This window comes from Herpailurus yagouaroundi, unplaced genomic scaffold (assembly GCF_014898765.1).
Source record: "Herpailurus yagouaroundi ecotype Mexico unplaced genomic scaffold, PumYag 186, whole genome shotgun sequence".
In the NCBI taxonomy this organism is placed as follows: Eukaryota; Metazoa; Chordata; class Mammalia; order Carnivora; family Felidae; genus Herpailurus; species Herpailurus yagouaroundi.
The window spans coordinates 10,830,568-10,852,341 of NW_024412417.1; the positions used below are offsets into that span (position 1 = coordinate 10,830,568).

At 33.1% G+C, this 21,774-nt stretch overlaps 1 protein-coding gene across 10 annotated transcripts in view; it reads left to right on the forward strand.

Annotated features, from left to right (window-relative positions):
• Window positions 1-21,774, forward strand: part of VPS13B (vacuolar protein sorting 13 homolog B) — a 795,663-nt gene that overhangs the window by 135,435 nt on the left and 638,454 nt on the right. For all 10 annotated transcript variants that reach the window (XR_005796430.1, XM_040494097.1, XM_040494098.1 and 7 more), the window contains one exon: window positions 20,024-20,205. Coding sequence is in view for 9 of the 10 variants with exons in the window: in XM_040494097.1 (XP_040350031.1) it covers window positions 20,024-20,205 (182 nt within the window). In the remaining variant the exon portion in view is untranslated. The remainder of the gene's footprint in view (window positions 1-20,023; window positions 20,206-21,774) is intronic.

Genomic DNA, 21,774 nt, shown 5'->3' on the forward strand with positions numbered 1-21,774 from the left:
GATTCTAAAGTCTTTGGTGCCTTTCTTACCTGAAGGTGTGAAGATGTACATTATCTTTTGTTAATCATCTCCAGAGGCTCAGTGTACTTCTTGCCTTGTAGTAAAAGTGGATTTCTATGTATCGAGAGGACAGTTGAGATAATACAGCTAATAAATCTGAACTCTCCTAGTATCTCCTAGTATACAGTTAATAGTATATAGATATTATTGTAATGATCTCATAGAATTGTAGATAATAGGGTTAGGTGGAATCTTAGACATTATCTCAATTTATCAGTCTATGATGCAGCTTTTGATTTATAGTTGTTTTTCCATGGGTTGAACATTTTATCCAGAGAGAGGCAACCAGATTCATTTTTGGGCAGCTCTAGAGTTCTTTATTTTATTGAGTCAAAATCTGCTTTCATGTTTCTTCTCTTTCCTAATTATTGCTTATATGTGTCATGAGTCATTTTCATAGACGTAAGGAGGTGGGAAAACACGTTTCTTTACAAGATTGAGGGATCCCTCTAAGTACCCATTCCTTATTTAACACAGTGGCAAATGTCTTGGTTTTGGCTCATGAAGTTATTGAACAGTTCCTTTGTTTGAGGAAGGTGTTGCTGGGAATCTGTGTTTGAGTTCAGTGTTAATTAGGAAATTTGGCGTTAGTCGGCTCATGGTAATTGATGTGGTGTGTAAAGGCTAAGAGAACAGATACTGATCTTTTTGCCTCCTTGAAACAAAAACTGAAGCAGCCATTTTCCTGCTTTAGCTCAGAATAACACTAGAATAAATGCTTTAAGCTTTAATGGAGGCTAGGCCCTTCAAGATAAAAAAAAAAAAAAAGCCAATATTTATTTATCAGCAAACATAGAGGATAAGTAACCCACCCTACAGGGCTCAACATCACGTTGCTCAACTGCCCTGTTCTTTATAATACCACAGTTTGAACCTCAAGAACATAGAGTTGGGATTTTTAATACCCCTGGAGATAGAGGTTTTTAATTCACTTTGTTCCAGAGCTATGATTATTTTCATCTGCTTTTGTGATAAATACTGTCTTGAACAGAATGTCTTAAAACTGGTAAGACTTAGTTGGGATGCTACCTCCACTTGAGTGGCAGCAGCCTGATTGTCAGCTTCAGTTCTTGGATCTGGAACGTGCTTTCATGGAATATTTTGAACTGAAAAGAAATCCTTTCATCATCTATTACAATCTTCTCATTTCAAAGATGAAAGACTGAGTCCGGGAGAGTTCAAATTACTTAAACTAAGACCACACAGTAAATATCAGTGCTTCAGTGTGATCCTCCCTTTCTTGATTCAGGGCTCCTTCAACTGTACCACACTACTTAAAAGTTATTATTACTATTATTTTAATTTATGTATGATAAAATATACAAAACAGAAAGTTTACCATTTTAACCATTTTTAAGTGTACAATTCAGTGGCATTAAGTATATTCACATTGTTGTACTACTGTCACCACTTTTCATTTACATAAATTTTATCTTTTGTACCCATTGAAACAGTAAATTCCCATTACTCCTTACTTTTAGTCCCTGGTAACTTTTTACTTTCTCTCTGTATGAATTTGACTATTCTGGGTACTTAATGTAAGTTAAATCATTAAATATTTGTCCTTTTGTGTCTGACTTGTGTCACTTAGCATGAAGTTTTCAAGATTCATCCATGCTGTAGCATATGTCAGAAATTTTTCTTTCCTCCCCCTCTTCCTCCCTCGTGTCCTCCCTAACTTGCTCCTTCCTTCTCTCTCTCCTTTCATCCCTCTCTCCCTTTTCTTCTAAATTCATTCCATTTTAAGGTTGAAAAATTCCAATGTATGTATATACTTTATTTATTCATCCATCAGTGGACATCTGGGTTATTTGCACCTTTTAGCTATAGCCAAGTGGTGCTTTCAACGTGGGTGTACAAATGTTTGAGTTCCTGTCTTCACTTCTTTTAAATATATACCTAGAGGTAGAATTGCTGGATCATATGGTAATTGTATATTTAATTTCATGACAAACTACCATTTTGTTTTTCACGGTGGCTGTCCCATTTTACATTTCCACCAACAGTGCACAAGTGTTCCAATGTCTTTACATCTTTACCAACACTCATTATTTTAGGTTTTTTGATAATAGTCGTCCTAAAGAACATAAAATGGTGTTTCATAGTAGTTTTGATTTACATTTCTCTAACAACTAGTGATATTAAGCATCCTTTCAATTGCTTATTGACCACTTGCATATCTTCTTTGGGGGAATATATATTCAAATTTATTGCTGCTATTCAGATTATTTTTGTTGTTGAGGTGTAGGTGCTCCTTAGGAATTCTCTATACTAAATTTTTATTATGTATATGATTTGCAAGTTTTTTTCTCAAATTCTATGGGGAAACGTTGCTTTTTAATGTTAAGACTCTATCTTAATCTAACTCCCAAACCAGAAACTTAGTTTACCTCTTCTATAAATCTTTTGCTTTTTGTCTTAAAACCTTATCATTTACATTTGACACAGTTTTTTGTAAAAACTGGTATAGCTTGAGCAAGTAAAAAGTGATCAAATGCATATTTGGAATAGTTCTTACTTTGGGGAGGAGGAAAAAGGTAAACTTGTTAGAATTCTTCGTGTTTACAAGTTTATCTTCACAGTAGTTTTTGCTTTTACCGTTTACAGAGATAGCTAACTTAGATTGGTTTTTCTGCAGAAAGATTTTATAACTTTCTACATTGTGGGGAGGTCTTTTCCCGCTTAATTTCTTCTCTTACAAAAAAAAACCAAACATGTTTTAGGGACGCCTGGGTGGCTCAGGTGGTTAAGCATCTGACTTTGGCTCAGGTCATGATTTCATGGTTTGTGGGTTGGTGTCCCGCATTGGACTCTGCACTAACAGTGTGGAGCCTGCTTTGCCTCTCCCCTGTTCATGCTCTCTCTCCTTCTCTCTCAAAATAAACAAACTTTATATGAGAAAAAACAACACGTTTTAAAGATACTTATCTGTCTTCAAAACTTACAGGGCTTGACCGTCTATAGACTGATGTTATAGACCACTTTAATAATACTAAATAGAATGAAAATTAAAGCAAATGCACAACTGATTAAATCAAAATGATTTTCATCGGATTAAAGCAAATGCACAACTGATTAAATCAAAATGCTTTTCATCCAGGATGGGCTTCAGGATGTAGGTCTCAGAACCAGTAGGAAGATTGGGATATTAGTACCTATTTTAAAACGAACTTGTAAATACCTCCCGGTTCTCACATATCTGGGCTGACACATATATGTGTGTGTATGTGTATATATGTGTGTGTGTGTGTGTGTGTGTATGTTGTGCGTGTATATATGTCATGTCAAATTCATAAGGATAGGCTTCATCACTTTTTTTAAAATAAGCAATTATGGGGCGCCTGGGTGGCGCAGTCGGTTAAGCGTCCGACTTCAGCCAGGTCACGATCTCGCGGTCCGTGAGTTCGAGCCCCACGTCAGGCTCTGGGCTGATGGCTCAGAGCCTGGAGCCTGTTTCTGATTCTGTGTCTCCCTCTCTCTCTGCCCCTCCCCCGTTCATGCTCTGTCTCTCTCTCTCCCAAAAATAAATAAACGTTGGAAAAAAAATTAAAAAAAAAATAAAATAAGCAATTGTGCTTATTAAATTGGTTTAAGAGGCAGTGTATATTGTCTTTTATAATCTAATTTCATAAAATTGACCTTTTTACTGTCTTAAGCCTTGTAAAGAGACGTTTACGTAGGTTTGGTTTTTTTTTTTTTTTTTTTTTTTTTAACATTTATTTACTTTTGAGAGACAGAGCACAAGCGGGGGGAGGAGCAGAGAGAGGAGACAGAGAATCCAAAGCAGGATCCAGGCTCTGAGCTGTCGGCACAGAGCCCGAGGCGGGCTTGCACTCACAAACCATGACCTGAAGTTGGATGCCTAACTGACTGAGCCACCCAGTCACCCTAGGTTTTTTCTTTTTTCTTTTTTTTTTTTTAATTTTAATTCCAATATAGTTAACATTTGGTGTTATATTAGTTTCAGGCATATACGTAGTTTTTGATTGCATAATATTTTTGAATTAGTCTATATTTTTCTGTCTAATTTTGTTAATGATTCATATTTGAACTGAAAACCATTTAATTAGTGGTGGATTGGGGGACCTGGGTGGCTCAGTCAGTTAAGCGTCTGACTTCTGCTCAGGTCATGATCTCACAGTTCATGGGTTTGAACCCTGTGTCAGGCTGGTTCTGTGCTGACAGCCCAGTGCCTGGATCCTGCTTCAGATTCTGTGTGTCCTTCGCTCTCTGCCCCTCCCCAAGCAGTGCTCAGTTTTTCTCTGTCTCTAAAATATTCTAAACTATTTTACTCCTTTCATACATATCTTTGTCTTATTAATGCATATACATACAGTGAATAGTGTATACAGTGAATAGTTTTAGATCTATGTGGATTAAGACCCAAGGTTAGTCCCCAGTACCGTTAGTGAGGGAGTGTCTTTAAAAGCTGGCATTCAGTTTGCATTATAAGGAAGGCATCTTCCATAGGAGTAGGCTTGCTAACTTGTATTTTCTTTAATAAACAGATTTGTTCAGGTGTACTTTACATAGCGTAAATTCACTCATTTCAGGTATGTAAATACAGTGATTTCTAGCACCTTAATTGAGTTATGCAGCTGTTACCATGAATCAGTTTTAGAACATTTTCACCCTCCCAATAAGTTTACATGCTCATTTACAGTTAATCCCCAGCTCCAGCCACAGGTAACCACTTTCTTTATAAATTTATTTTTTATGGCATGTGAATAGAATCATACAAAATGTGGTACCCTGTATCTGGCTTCTTTCACGTAGATAATGTTTTTGAGATTCATCTTTGACATAGCCAGCAGCTAATTTGTTTTTCATTCTACATCTGTATGTGGCTTTCTTTAACCGAGTAAAATATATTCAGGCTTGCAAATAACTATCCATACCCTTATTCAGAAATGTTTAAATTCCAGAGTTGTATGCATGGCTTTCAAACCTGGTTACAGTTGTTGCTACAACTGTGACTTGGGATGTTCTGAGAATGTCCTTTGTGTCATTAGCCCCTTCTTCAACATCAAATACATAAAAGCTTTTGCATAATTTTTGTGATAATTGCTTTAAAACTTATTTAAGTGTAGAATTTAACTCCTATCAGGGAGATGAATAGCTGGCACTGGGTCTTTTATTAATAGAATTTAAATCTTTGGTAAGTTAATTCATTTTGAAATTGCCTAGTCTTGTCATTATAGGACTTTATAATTTTCGCATCTTGATTGGTTTTATTCTTTATAATTGCCTTAATGGTCCAGGACCTAGCATATAATTGATTTTTAATAAATGTTAATTAAAATGAACCCAAGTAGAATTTAATAATTCTATAAACATTTTTAGATCAGCTAACATAAACTTCGAAGACATTAGAAAAAAGTACAAGTATACTAGGTCATATTAATGTTTAAGGAAGAAAAGGTATGTATATTTTCTTTTTGTTCATCTTCAATTTTTTAAATAAATGATTAGCTTTAATATTGTAAAGCTAATATTCTAGCTTCTGAAGAGAAACATAAGTTAAATGTGCCATTCTTGAATATCTTAAATTTTTTATCCTAATAAGTGCAAATATTCAGATATGAGTGCTCTTGGAGTTTCTGTTTCTAGAGATTAGTTGTTTAGTCTCATGATGATCTTTATTTTTTGGGGGAAGAATAATATTTGAAGGTGAATACTTAATTTTTCATACTTAATTTCTCAAAATATTCTTTTATAGAATCCCTATGAGTAATGAAAAAAATGACAAAAGTATTTAGAGGTCTGGCTACACCTGAAAATACTAGATAGAACTGTACCAAGCTTTCATATTACTTTAGAGTTGTGTAGGATGTAGTTTATAAAGTGCCCTGTAATGGATTATTACATGAAGTATACCACTGTTTTCATTAACATAGTTCTCATATTAAAACTAGAGTATAATTTAAATATAGCAAAATTCAACAATTTTATGTGTACAACTCAATGATTTGTGGCAGATATATATACTCATGTGGCTGCCAAACTTCTTTCTGGTCCCACTGCAGTTAGTCCCTTTCTCTTTTCCTGGAGTGCGTCAACTTTTGGTGAAAACAGTTGGCTCATAATAAGGGGTAATGCCGGTGTCGATTCAGGGGTTGACTGGTTAGCGTGTTAGCTAGTAGACTCACTATTCCTTGCTTTGTTGTTCCATCCTTCACCCAAACTCATCAGACAACTGATTCTTTTCAGTAGGGCTTGTGGGATTTCTCTAGGCCACTGTGTGGCCAGAGACTGAGTCTCATAGCATTTTCAGTTGCATAAGAAAATATTTTGTAAATAGATTTTATATATGCGCATTCACATATTTTGATTTCATTGAGTGAAATCAATGAAGGTAGTGTTTTTTTAAAGCATAGTTTAAGAGAGTAATAAAAGAAAAATAGAAACCTAATTTTAACATGTGAGATATCATAGGACTCTAAAGTATTTTAAGTGACAACAAGCACAGTAGTCTAAATCTTTAACAAGATTAAAACTTTTTAAAAACTTATTTTACTGTTCTCTGTATTTCATTTAATTTATTTACAGCCTTGTATTTGTATCAGGGTGAAAAATTGACCTAAATTGCATTGGCAGTCTCAACTACCAGTTTGTTCATATCAGAAAGAATAGTTTTATTGTGTAAATCCCTGTATTTATTTATGTTTCTTTTGGAGAGTTGGGAAATAGAGAATAGACATAAATCTAGGCTTTACCGATTATGACTGTTTTCCCTCCAAGGATGTCATTGATTTTTCTGTGAATTTATCTTGATTGAATGATTTTTAATAACACATCTTAAAGTGAAAAAATACTACCTCCTAAATAATCTTTATAGGAGTAATAGTCCAGAATCTTAAATTTAATAAATAACATGATTGTTATTTAAATTGCTATTACACTTAATAAATAACATGAACATGTTTTCATCAGATGTTCTGTTGTCTCTCTTAGTACTAACTTTTAAGCCTCTGCTTATGCTGTTTTGGGATTTATTTTGGTTAATTTCAACACTTTGCAACATTTTAGCTATAATTTTCAATTATGAAATTATAAATCTTGTCATTGTATTAATTTTGTATTTTACTATATAAAGTACATTTACTTAGAATATTAATGCATTCTTGTTTGAAAAAAATTCCCTTGAAAGAACAGTTTTTATAATTTAACAGTCCTCTCAGGCTTTATTTTTTGTCATGTTTTGATTCTGATCTTATAATGTGTTTAAATGACCAATTGAAAAATACCTACTTTAAGTTTTTAGAGTGTGTGTGTATGGGATTAAAAAGACATGAAAAAACACTACTATAGGTAAATAACATCTGTCTTTATATCAGATGTTTCTCTTTGATTTTTTTTAAGTGCATGAAGAGCATGCAACACATGTTAACAACCAGAGAGTGTTGGTCCAATGAGAACAGGAGGTTTTCTTTGATTTTCCTGGTGGAAAACTTGATATTTTCCACATGGAATTTTATGATCAGTTGGGTGTGAAGTTGTATGGGCAAATAGGATTCGTCTCTTTCTCTTGTTAAAAGTTTTAAACTTAGTAAAATTGTTTAGTGGTACCCAAATGAACATTTAAAATTCATTCTTAGATTATTGACTTTAAATTTGATTTTTGGATATTGGGGAATATTATTACAAGACCTACATACATCTCTTTCTATGAGAAGAATTATGCTAGTTTTTCCCCAGTATTTGGTTTTGTCTATGTACAACAGCAGGAGAATATTATCCTGTGACAGCATTTTATTCTAGTGACAGTATCTTTGAAATATGTCTGTGTTTCATTATTTTTTGGGAACTGAAATGTAAGAGTATATTCAAAAGAATTCTAAGTTATTAATATATTAAGAGGGAAATGGCGTGGTTAGAAATAACTAAATTTAGCCTAAGTTTTTTTTATCATTGCTTCTAAATTTCTTAACTATGTTTGATTTAATCTCTTTTTAATATATTAATTTGAAATTTAGGAACAAATAATCATTGGAGATCCCCATATCCAAAATATCATACAGTGCATACTTAGAGGCAGGAGGTAATCTCTAAGAACAGCATCATAATACTCTTCTATAGCACTTGTACTTTATTAATTCCACTATAAACAGGGATTTATTTGAACCTCATTATAAACAAGTCATGTGTTCTCGATTTTATAAGATGTGGAAATGAAAGATTACAGAGGGTGATATGGTAGACCTAGAGAGATCTGGTTCTAGACATTTTTTAATTAGTTGGTGATGGAACCCTCAATAGCAAGTTGGTAACTATTAGCAAGTTCTCAATAATAACTTTGTGTTCTTTATTATTTATAACTTTAAAAAATATTGCCAGTTTCCTTGATGAATCTGTTAATACTTAGCTTTTTTCAAGTTTCAACTGATTAATGACTCATTTATTTGTTTTAGAAATAATATTTTGGCACCTATCATGTGAAAACTTGTGTTGTAGGCCCTGGAGTCTCATTATGAATAAGACACAGGCTTTCCTCCTTTCTTATCTAAGTATTTAGAGAGATGTTCTATTTTTTTTTTTAATGTTTCAAGTTTTTATTTAAATTCTAGTTAACATATAGTGTAATTTGGTTTCAGGAGTAGAGTTTAGTGATTCATCACTTATGTACAACACATGTACACTGAGCACGCAGTGCTGATCCCTACAGGTGTCCTCCTTAATACCCATTACCCATTTAGCCCATCTTTCCCACCGTCCTCCCTTCCAGCAACCCTCAGTTTGTTTTCTGTATTTAAGAGTCTCTTATGGTTTGCCTCCCTGTTTTTTTTTTTTTTCTTTCTCCTACGTTCGTCTTTAATGTTTCTTAAATTCCATTTATGAGTGAAATTGTACGGGATTTGTCTTTTTCTGACTGATTTATTTCGCTTAGCGTAATACACTCTAGTCCCATCCATGTTGTTGCAAATGGCAAGATTTCATTCTTTTTGATGGTTGAGTAATATGCCATTGTATATGTATATACCACATCTTCTTTATCCATGTGTCTGTTGATGGACGTTTGGGCTCTTTCCATAATTGGGCTGATGTTGATAATGCTCCTATAAAAATCAGGGTGCATGTGCTGCCCCTTTGAATCCGTGTTTTTATCCTTTGGGTAGTGCAGTTGCTGGGTCATAGTGTAGTTCAATTTTTAACTTTTTGAGGAACTTTCATACTGTTTTCCACAGTGGCTGTACAAGTTGGCATTCCCACCAACAGGGTAAGACAGTTACCCTTTTGCCACATCCTCACAACCTGTTTCCTGTGTTGTTAATTTTTGCCTGACAGGTGTGAGGTGCTATCTCATTGTAGTTTTGATTTTTATTTCCCTGATGATGAATGATGTTGAGCATCTTTTCTAACTCTTACATCGGTAGCTGGGTTTGTTTGATTGGCTTGCTTCTGGAAGATACATCTAATTATGTCCTTCTCCTGCCTAAAATACTTCTTCTAGCTTTTACAGTAAAGATTAAAATCTTTAAAACATTCTGTGAAACCCTCCATGATCTGACCCTGTCTTGGCTGTCCATCTGAATGTCTTCCTCTTTAGTCCCTCAACACTTTTTGCCTTTTTCACTTGGTTGTCTTTCAGCCAGGTCTTTCATCATATTTTTCCACTAGTCAATTGCCTAAACAACTTTTACTTACCCCATAGATACTAGAAATTGACACTTGGTCTGACTAGGACACATTCCCCTAATATATTCCTTCACGTGATATTGTTTCTGTTTTTCACTGCACTTTTCATAGAAGTAATTTTACACTGGTTCATGTGATTATTTAATAGTTCTCCTTTCTTTTTGCTTAACCTCCGTAAGGACCATTTCTTTTTCTATGGAGGATATTTATCCTCAAAACCTTGAATCCGTTGTAGGCACAAGTAAATATTTATTGACATGCAGCTGGTAATTTTTTCAGTGATTTCTTTGTTTTTTTTGGTTGTCTGATTGATGAGGTTTTAGATTGTATGTGGTTTTGACAGCCAAGTCTGTCTCCTATTTACTTACATAATATGTGTAAAATGTGCTCTTGGCCCAAGGAAAAAGCCAGTGACTTTAGTTACTGAACTTGAACTAAAATGTTCGTGATTTTTGTAATCAAAATTCTCAAGGTTATATTTGAGTGTTAGTATTACATACATAAAATATATTCTATAAACACATTTCCTTTCTCTTTTTTCCTGAGTAGTTGAATATTTTTCCTTAAGTAGGTGAATTATTTATATTGATTAACCTAAGAGATGATGAGAATATGAAGGGACATTTTGCCCCTTTTGTATTTTGCTCATTTGCTACCACCCATGGTTCATTGTACAGTTTTGGACATTGCATATTAATCAGAAGTTGATTATATTTTTATTTGAGTGATATAAAAGTTTTACTCCTTTTTCTCTGTTATCTGATATTTAAATTGAAATAATATTTCAGAAATTTGAAAAATAGTGAATTATTTTCATAACATAATGATATAGTTAGCATTTTAGAGTTATGTGCAAATGCTACACTCGTGATTAAAAAATATACTGGTGGGGATGTGGTGAAAGGGGTATTCTGATACACTGCTGATGAATGTGAAACTATATTCAAACCGTTATCAGGCATGAATTAAAAAGATCAACGTAAAAGTGTCTGTACTAATATAGAAAGAGCTTGATTTCTAAGAATGTTGTTTAAAAAAGCAGGCTATAGACCCTTCCACGTCCATTAAAATTTAAATGTGTATGAATGCATAAAATCAGTAGAGGTCTATAGTTGTGTGTGCTAAACTTTAAGTAGTTATCAGGGGTTTGGGTGGGACCAGGAGGAGCAAAGAGGGGCTTTAAGCTTTCATTTTACCTATCACTTAATTAAAAACATTTTTCTTCATCGAGTACTGATGTATTGTGCAAGTTAAAGAGTCGTATACAGAACTAAATACTAATTTCTTAACTTTTTAAACTGCTTTATTTCTGAGTTAGTGAGGTTTTATACTCATTTTATTTTGGAAAAAGTGATCTAATCTTATTTTACTTTGCAGGATATGAGTAATAACAAAAATACATTTTTGGAACCAGTTTGTAGGTTCAAGCTTTGCATTTGGGGACTCTATATAAATCTTTAGATCCAGCTGTTGCTGAGGATATTCTTTCAATTGCTATGAGGTGTGTTGATTTTAAGAGAATGGATGGCTGTTCCTCAAGTGTGTGTATGGCAAAAATTTTGCTTATGAACATGAATGGATTGTTTAAGTTAATTCCTTTGCATCGAGTAGTAAAAACTACTTCCACATTTTCTATTTAAAATTTCGAAGGAAGAATTTTCTTTAAAGAAATGCCCTATTGGTCCAGAAATTTCATCAGCTCTGTATTATGATTTGTCAGTAGATGGCACAAGCAGAGTCTTTTAAAGTGTTTGTTAATTAGGGCATATTCATTTTCAATCTTTGCTACTACACAGTCAAGACCTACTTGTTTCTATTTCCCCAAATTTACCCTGGAGTTTGTCCAAGTTGAGTTTTAATGAGTTGTTTATTCCACTAGTTACATTAGGATTTATTTTTCCCTAGAGGGTAATGTTTGAATCGATAGTTTTTAAACCTATTCTGTAAAGTGAACATATGTTTAGACTAGGACTTCTGGATATGTGAAATAAGCATTTGTTAAATAATTTTATTTTCACCAACTTAAGTGTTAAACAGTTGGTTTAGTGAGTTTTCAAAAAGCTAGTTAAGTCCAGAAGTTGTTAGATATTTTTAGTATGAACTTGATTGAACTGTTTTTTTTTGAAGAAATTAAATAAATGCATAGTGGCCTAAATCACAATATTGTTGATATTCATTACATTTTAATGAGTCTCCCAAATAGCTTAAATAAAGTTTTAAAAGATACTGATCTGTAATTAAATTTCTGAAGCAAATATGGTATGATGTTATGCTTAGCTGAATTGGGTCTGATGAAGTGGATACATGGGTATTTATTTTTTTTTTATATTTGTTATTAAAAATATTTCAATATTTACCAAAACAAAATAGAATGAAACCTCTTTTCTTTGATAGTGTTACACTAACAGGGGCATTGTATAACCTACTATCTTTTGCTAAATTATTCCTAAATAGTTTATTTTAGTTCAGATGCTACTAGAGTACTTAACAGAAGCATAATAAAATTTACTTTTATTTGTGGCCCTCTACAGCTGGAAAATAAAACCACAAAGACATGTACGACACGTATGAGATAGTTTATTTGTTTATTATCGAATTCTGGCTTTTGTACAACGTGCATTCTTTCCTTTGATGTCAAATTAAATTGAGTCTGAAGGAGAGAATTGCCTCCTACCCTTGGGCAAGACTAAATGTAGGATAAATTAATCAATTTGATTTTGTGTATGTTTAAGTTTTTATTCAAGTCTATGTTACCCATTTGGGAACCATTTTATGTAACATATGATGGTTTGAAAGTTAGAGTACCATATACAGTAGCTGAATTTGTTAAGAAATAGTAAAGTCTCACTTGTAAAAAGAATCCCACTTTATTTTTTCCTTACAAACAGTTACTGCTGTAGTTATAGGAATATGGCTCTTGTTACGCCATAGGACTTTCCATAGAGTATCTAACTGAATATCGAGTGGTTAGATTAATAGTATATTTTTATATCGTAGGTGTTCCAGATATTTTTTTCTTTAGTATCACTACCAATAAACTTTTTTTGGTAAGGAATTTTGAGAACATCATGTTTTTAAATGCTTATTAAAATAAAATGATTTATAAAATGGCTGCAGTGTTAGGAAAGCAAAAGTAACTGTAATGGCATTATAAATTTGTGCCTTGGATCCGTTTTGTTTTTCTGTCTGTCTCTTTTGATCTTTGCTGTTTTACCTGTTTGGTTTAAAGAATCTTTTCTTCAGTGCATATTTGTTTTCTGGTCTGTTCATTCCATTCCTTGGGTTTTCCGGTAAAATGGGTTTTCTGGTAAAATGTGACCAGGATTGTGTGGCTTGAAGGGTAAATCTAGGTAGAGTCACATATTGCCATTACGTACTTGAAAAATGTGTGGATAAGGTGATAGATGTCTTAATGTGAAACTGTTTATTTAAATTGCCTGACATGCCAATTAAAAGAGCTGGGTCATTTTCTTTTTGTTGTTTTGATATTTTTGAGTGAGAGAAAGCAATATTTACTTAGACCACTGTTCCTAGGAACAGAGTTCTGACCACTTGAGAAAATTTTTTTTTTGTTTTAATGAGATAAAATCCACATAATACAATACATTTTAATTATTTTTAGCTGTACAATTCTTTTGTTTTAGTAGTTTCATGCCATCTTGTAGTCATTGTCACTAATTGCAGAACATTTTCTGAATTCAAAAAAAAACCCTATCTTCATGATTTTGGACATTTCATATGAACACAAACATACAATATGTGGCATTTTCTGCTTGGCTGTTCTCATTTAGCATGCTTTCCAGGTTCATCCATGTTGTAGCATTTACTGGTACTCCATTCCATGTAATGGTCAAATAATCTTGTGTGTGCACATATATATCATATTTTGTTTATCCATTCCTGATTTGGATTGTTGGGTTGGGTCGTTCACACTTTTGGGCTACTGAGAATAATGCTGCTGTGAACAACGTATGTATGAGTTTTTATATGAACATGGTTTCCATTCTCATGGGCATATATGTAGCAATATAATTGCTGGGTCATATAGTAACTCTATATTTACTTTTTTGATGAACTGATGGATTGTTTTGCACAGTTGCTTAACTGTTTTCCACTCCTACCTCCTTTGTATGATGGTTACAGTTCCTCTCCTTGCCAGCACTTGTTATTTTCCATTTTTATTTTCCTTTTATTATAGCTATCCTAGTGGGTGTGAAGTGGCAGCTCACTATAGTTTTGATTTTCATTTCCCCAATGATGTTGAATATCTTTTAATGTGCATATGGCTATTTGTGTTATCTTTTTTGGAGAAATGTCTATTCATGTTCTAGTTCATTTTTAAATTTCATTTATATCTTTTTGTTGAGTAGTGAGAGTTCTTTCCATATTCTGTACAATAGCCTATTATTACCTATGTGGTTTTCAAACATTGCCTTTATTATCTTTTTTCCACTTTCTGGATAGTAGCCTTTGAGACACAACATTTTAAAATTCTGATGAATTCCAGTTTATCTCTTTTTCCTTTTGTTGCTTTTCTTTTGGTATGATATTTATGGAACTAAGATCATGGAGATTTACAGCTATGTTTCTAAGAGTTTTATAGTTTTATCTCAGTATCTCAAATGTATAGGGCTATTATGCTAAATCTTATATTCCTCTAGTGGTGAGTTGTGCACACACATTGTTTTTACTAGACTGCAGTAGGCAGATTCGAGAGGATAACAAAAAGTAGGAGAGATTCTGGAGAAGTCCTGCTACCTCCACATTACTTTGCCTATGTAAATGCCCATAGGATTTTTTTATCTTTCTGGTATAATTTTATAGGATAATGATCATTCCTAATCAGTATTTTCTGTGACTTATTGTATGCTTGGTATGTAGATTTAAGTCTTTATTTTAGGCAAGATGTCTTTTGTTAGATATTGCTGTATACTGTTTCTTTTGGTTTGCTTTTTTCTCCAGGAACACTTGATTAGGTATATATATTGTAGATTGACCTTTTCTGTAATTTATCTCCATGTCTTTTCTAAAATAATTTTATTATTAAAAATACATTTTTGTTTGATTTTGTGAATGTTTCTATCCTGTTTCTGACTGGGTTTTGAGTTATGTTTTCTTTGTTTAACTTCCAAGTATTTGAGCATGTTACAAATACCTTTCTTTTATTAAAAGTTTATAGTGTAATTCCATAGTGATCAGCATATATAATCTGTATGATTCTATTCCTTTTAATTTTATTGAGGCTTGTTCTTGTGGACTAAATGTCCTTGATGAATGTATATTTTGCTGTTGTTGGGAGGGTGTGTCCTGTTAAGTTGGTTAGTCCAAGTTGATCAGTTGTACTGTTCGTCTTTTTTACCTTTAGTGACTTTTTCTTTCTCCTTTTTCTAGTACTTACTGAAGAGAGGAGTGTTGAATCTCCAGTTTTTGGATTTGTGTATTTCTGTTTTCAGTTTTATCTTTCAAAAAATTCAAATGTAGTTGACCTACAATATTACATTTGTTTCAATTTTACACCATAGTTATTTGACGTTTATATGCAGTTGACACTTGAACATGACTGTTTGAACTGCTCAGGTCCAATAGTACACGGATTGTTTTTGATAAATACAGTATAGTCCTGTAAATGTATTTTATTCCTTATTATTTTTTAATAACACTTTTTAAAGCTTACTTTATTATAAGAGTATAGTATATAATATACAAAATATGTGTTAATCAACTGTTGATGTTAATGGTAAGGCTTAAGGTCAATAGTAGGCTATTAATAGTTAAGACTTTGGAGAGTCAAAAGTTGTTGTATGTGAATTTTTGACTGCATAGGGGTCAGCCCCTGTGTTGTTCAAGGGTCAACTGTACATTATGAAATGATCAATATGATAAGCCTAGCTAGCATCTGGCATCATACAAAGTTTTTACAGTCTTACTGACTGTATTCCCTATGCTCTATTTTACATCACTGTGACTTTATTTTATAACTAGAAGTTTGTACCTCTTAATCCACTTCATCTGTTTTGCCCTTCTTCCCACCTCTCCACCCTCCCTCCTCTGGCAACCAACAGTTTGTTCCCTGTATTTATGATTCTGCTTCTGTTTCATTTGTTCAGTTGTTTTTAAGCTCCACATTTTTGTGAAATCACATGGTATTTATCTATCTCTGTCTGACTGACTTCACTTGGTATAACACCCTGAAGGACCATCCATGTTGCCACAAATGGCAAGATTACCTTTTTTTTTTTTTATGTCTGAGTAGTAATCCATTTTGTGTGTGTGTGAGACATCTTCTTTATCCGTTCATTGATTGATGGTCACTGAGGTTGCATATCTTGGCTATTGTAAATAATGGTGGAATGAACACGAGGGTGCATATATCTTTTATAATTAGTGTTTTTGTTTTCTTTGGGTATATACCCAGGAATGGAATTGCTGGATCTTACTGTAGTTTTGTTTTTAATTTTTTGAAGAACCTCCATACTGTTTGTTTTCCATAGTAGCTATACCACTTTACATTCCCATCAATAGTGCAGGAGGGTTATTTTTTTCCCACATCAGTGCCAAAACTTGTCCTCTTCTTCTTTCTTTTTCTTCTTTCTTTTTCTTCTTCTTTCTTTTTCTTTCTTCTTCTTCTTCTTATCCTTCTCCTCCTCCTCTTCCTCCTCCTCCTCTTTCTCTTCTTCTTCTTCTTCTTCTTCTTCTTCTTCTTCTTCTTCTTCTTCTTTTAATAACAGTATTTGACAGGTATGAGGTGGTATCTCATTGTGGTTTTGATTTGCATTCCCTGACGATTGATGATGTTGAGCACCTTTTCATGTTTCTGTTGGCCATCTGTAGGTTTTCTTTGGAAAAATGTTTATTCATGTCCTCTGCCCAGTTTTTAATTGCATTGTTTGTGTTTTTGGTGTTGAGTTGTATAAGTTCTGTATATATTTTGGATTCTAACCCTTTTTTTGATCTGACATTTGCAAGTGTCCCATTCATTTGTTTGCCATTTTGTTTTGTTGATGGTTTCCTTCTCTGTGCAAAAGCTTTTTATGTAATGCAGTCCCAATAGTTTATTTTTCCTATTGTTTCCCTTGCCAGAGAATATCTATCTAGAAAAATGTTTCTATGGCCAGTGTCAAAGAAATTTCTGCCTATGTTCTCTTGTAGGGTTTTCATGGTTTCAGGTCTCACATTTAGATCTTTAATCCATTTTGAATTTATTTTTGTGTATGGTGTAAATAGGTGGCCCGGTCTTAATCTTTTGAATGTAGCTGTCCAGTTTTCCCAACACCATTTATTGAAGAGACTGTCTTTTCTCCATAGTATGTTCTTGCCTTTTTCATTATAGATTAGTTGACCATATAATTGCGGGTTTGTTTCTGGGCTTTCTTTTCTATTCCATTGATTTACGTGTCTATTTTTTGTGCCATTACCATATTCTTTTGATTACTGTGGCTTTGTAGTATAGTTTGAAATAAGGGAATGTGATTACCTCTAACTTTGTTCTTCTTTTCTCGAAAAATGCTTTGACTATTTTTTTTTTTTTTGTGGTTCCATACCAATTTTACGATTATTTCTCTTCATTCTGTGAAAAATACCATTGGTATTTTGATAGGGATTGCATTGAATATGTAGATTGCTTTGGGTAGTATGAACGTTTTAACAATATTAATCCCTTAAGGATTCAACAATATATAATTTATACATATTAACAGCATATGTCAATAGAATTAGTTCTTCCATCAGAATGGTATATCTTTCCATTTATTTCTGTCATTTTTATTTTCTTTCATCAGTGTCTTAGGGTTTTTAGAGTACAGGTTTTTACTTTGTTGGTTAAATTTATTCTTAGGAATTTTATTATTTTTGATGTAATTATAAATGGTATGTTCTTAGTTTCTCGCTATTTCATTATTAGTGTACAGAAATGCAACAGATTTCTGTGTATTAACTTTATATTGTACAAGTTCATTGAATTCATTTATTAAAAATTTTTTTTTCTGGTAGAGTCCTTTGGATTTTCTGTATATTCATGTCATCTATAAATGGTTTTACTTCTTCTATACCCAGCTGGATACTTCAAAAAAATTTTTTTTTGTGTGGTTGCTGTGGCTAGAATTTTCAATACTGTGTTGAATAAAAGTGGCAAGAGTGGGTTCCTATGTCTTGTTCTGATCTTAGAAAAAAAGCTTTCAGCTTTCACCATTGTATATGATGTTAGCTGTGGGATTGTCATATATGGGCTTTGTTATGTAGAAGTATGTTCCCTCTATACACACTTTATTCATTTTCATCAGAAGTGTATGTTGAATGTTGTCACCTTTTTTTTTCCTGTATCTGTTGAGATGATTGTATGATTTTTATCCTTAATTTTATTAACATGGTGTATTCTGTCCATTTAAGTTGTCGATTTTCAACCATCTTTGCGTTCCTGAAAGGAATCCTACTTGATCATGGTATATGATCCTTTTAATGTATTGTTGAATTTGGTTTCCTTATATTTTATTGAGGACTTTTCCACCTATGGTTGTAAGGTTTATTGGTCTGCAGTTTTCTTTTTTGTAGTGTCTTTGGTTTTGGTATCGGAAATATTGGCATTGTAAAAGGAGTTTCTGTTGGTTTGTTTGTACCAACTAAACTTGTGTTTTTTTATCCTCTGCCTGTCTTTAAGATTTTCTCTTTAACCCTGGTTTTCAGCAACTTGATTGTAATGTACCTTTGGTATGATTTTAAGTGTCTTCTGCTTGGGGTTTGTTGTTTTCTTAAAAGTTTGGCCATTATTGCCTTAAATATTTTTTTGTTCCGCTTCTCTCAATTCTCCCCTCTATTTTGGGACTTGCAATTACACCTGTTGGATGTTGCCTGACCATGTCCCAAAGCTCATGAAGGCTTTTCCTAATTACTTGAGACCTTTTTCTTTGATCCTTGATCTCCTGGAACCTTCCTAAGAAAATTATGAAATGCATGTCAAAATTGTCAGGGAAGCAAGAGGAAGGAAAGCATTTATCTATTCATTTCCAGGCTTTCCATACATGAATACAAAATAATTCCCATGGGAGTCTCTCACTGTTCAGTCGCTTTAAGCAATGACTGTAAAAATCTGCATTAACTGGTCTTTATAGCAGGGGTTGGAATAAGAGGTAGGATTGATGGGCCTCTGAGGTTTTATACAAGAGATGCCAATACTCTAGGTGGATACTGTTGGGAAGATGATAAAGGGTAGAGGTTTATGGGGTTGAGGAAAGTGTAGGGTGGCTGAGTCTACTATGGTAGCATCCTAATTTTTTTCTTTCTCTTGGTTTTTCTTTTTTCTACTTGCATATTTCATTAACTTTATCATCTTGTTGTTCACAGACATATTAAACATTTTCTAACTTTGAAGCTTTGTTATTTGGAAAATTTAATTTTCCAATTAATTTTTTAATTTATTTATATTTTCCATTAAAATTTCCATAATTTATTTAAATTTTCCAATTTATTTATATAAAATAAAATATATAAGGTACCTCATTCAAAGAAAGAACCAGACGACTAAGACATCAGTGAATTAGATATTCCCAGACAGAGATTCTAAAAAAATTTTTCTGTGTTATTGTCAAATAATCTGGGTATAATGTAAATTTTTCATAAATACTTAGGAGGTATAGAATAGAGTTCTCTGGATTAGAATCCCTGGATTTAATATTTGGATTTTTACTTAATAGTTTTATACTATTTGATTCAATGGGTTAATAGATATAAGACATTTAGAACAATGCAGGACTGGTAGTAAATTTTCTTAGATGTTAACTAGTATTATTTTCATTGTTACTTTTGAAGATTGTCTTGGTTGAAAACTTGTAATTGAACAGTGTGTGTGTGTGTGTGTGTGTGTGTGTGTGTGTGTGTGTATGAGTGTATGAATGTGTATGTATGGACATTAGTTTGTATTTTTATTTTTTATTGTAAGAGGTTCTGAAATAGTGAAATTTAAAGTCAGAAATTGTGGGGCACCTGGGTGACTCAGTCGGTTAAGTGGCTTTCGCTTAGGTCATGATCTCATGGTTCGTGAGTTCGAGCCCCATGTTAAGCTCTGTGCTGACAGCTCAGAGCCTGGAGCCTGCTTTGGATTCTGTGTCCCCTTCTCTCTCTCTGCCTCTTTCCTGCTCGCACTCTTTGTCTCAAAATAAATAAACAGTCAAAAAAAATTTTTAAAGTATGAAATTGTATATCTATTTGATTTAATTATTATTTAAAATATTTTTGATATATACTTTTTTTTTTTTGGCTTACAATCTAGGTCATTTCATATGTTGTTATTTGTAAATGCTCTTTACTGTATTGTTCTTTCTCTTTTCTTATACAGGACCAAAAGATCTCAGATTGCTATAACTGAAGGTATATTTGAACTTCCAAATCTCACAATTCAAGCTACAAGAGCACAGACACTTCTGCTGCAAGCAATATATCAAAGTTGGTCTCATATTGGAAATGTCAACTCTTTATCAGTGAATGAAGCTTTGATGAATGAAGTTTTCCAAACTATAGGTAAGAGCATGATCTTGGCAAGTTTATGGAAAATTCTTATGAGAGGTTACTAATATTTTATTATTCAAATCCATAAGTATAGCCTGCTGAAATTAAATTGTGTCGTGTATTTCTGTGTAAGTGGATATTTATAGCTCCAAAAAAAATTTCAGGATATGAGGTAAGCTGTTCAGTTTTATTCCCTGCAACCAATTTCTGGATATATTTTACAGTTTCAAGAGATTATTTTTTACCAGCATCTTGCACAATTAATCCTTTGGCCTCACGGGGATAACTTCTGAGGGGGTCAATATAATGTGTATGTTTGAAATGATAGCCAGTATGTTTGGTTAGTAAATTGGAATAAAGTTATTGATCATGATACTTTAAAACATGGTAAGCAAATTATCTTTTTTGTGTACTCTTACACCTTGAATGAATGAGTTAACTACTAAAAATAAAAAATCTGCTTTGATGCCAGAATAGGAGATACTATCTTTATCTTGTCACTTACTTTACAGGCAAACAAAAAAACTTACAAAAGGTTTGCTTTTTGTAGTTGTCTCTGTTTAAAGTAATCTTGTTAGTTTTGTCAGTAACACTAAAGTAGTTTTGAAAGAAGGATATATTTTTATTAAATGTAATCATCATAAATAATAACCTGTTAATTTTCTACTTCATTTGCCTATGAGAATAAGACATTGGCTTTTTTGTTCTTATGATGCTTTTGAACATTTTAATTTGAGATCTTACTATGGGGAAATATAAGTTCTAAAAAAGAAAAAAGGCATAAGTAGAGCCCCGCCCTTTTTTGTTACAGTGTTTATTTCTGTGTGTGTGTGTGTGTGTGTGTGTGTGTGTGAGAGAGAGAGAGAGAGAGAGAGAGAGAGAGAAAGAGAGAGAGAGAGGGAGGGGTAGGCAAAGCACAAGTGGGGGAGGGGCAGAGAGAGAGGGAGACTCAGAATCAGAAGCAGGCTCCAGGCTCTGAACTGTCAGCACAGAGCTTGACACAGGGCTCGACTTAAGAATGGTGAGATCATGACCAGAGCCGAAGTCAGATGTGTAACCAACTGAGCCACGCGGGCGCCCCTGAGCCCTTCTTTTGACATGCCTAGTGACTAATGTAAAATTTTATATAGTTGTTTTATGTCAGGTTTTATGATTTTGTAAAGAATGACAAGGCAAATGTTTCATTAGCCTAGAGTTGTTAACTTAGATCTTATGAAAGGCCTTTAAATTCTCTGAACCCTCTGAAATAGTATGCAAGTTTTAGTGTGTGTATGAACACATACACCTCCTCCCACACACATGAACATATTTGTAATCTCTTTTTAAATTGATTCTTTTATTAAATGTAGTGACTCTATCCCTCAGTCTTTTCATTTAAATCTATTTTTTCTTACATTAACATAGTTACAATTAACTTTCCTTTGTTTCACATTTGCTTGTACTTCCTCTTGCATTCTTTTACTTAAAACTTGTTTGTCTTTATGCTTTCGGTACATGTCTTGGAAACAGCATATAGCTAGATATTTCAAATGAAGTTTTATAGTCTGTATTATAGCTAGTGAATTTAATCAATTTAGGTTG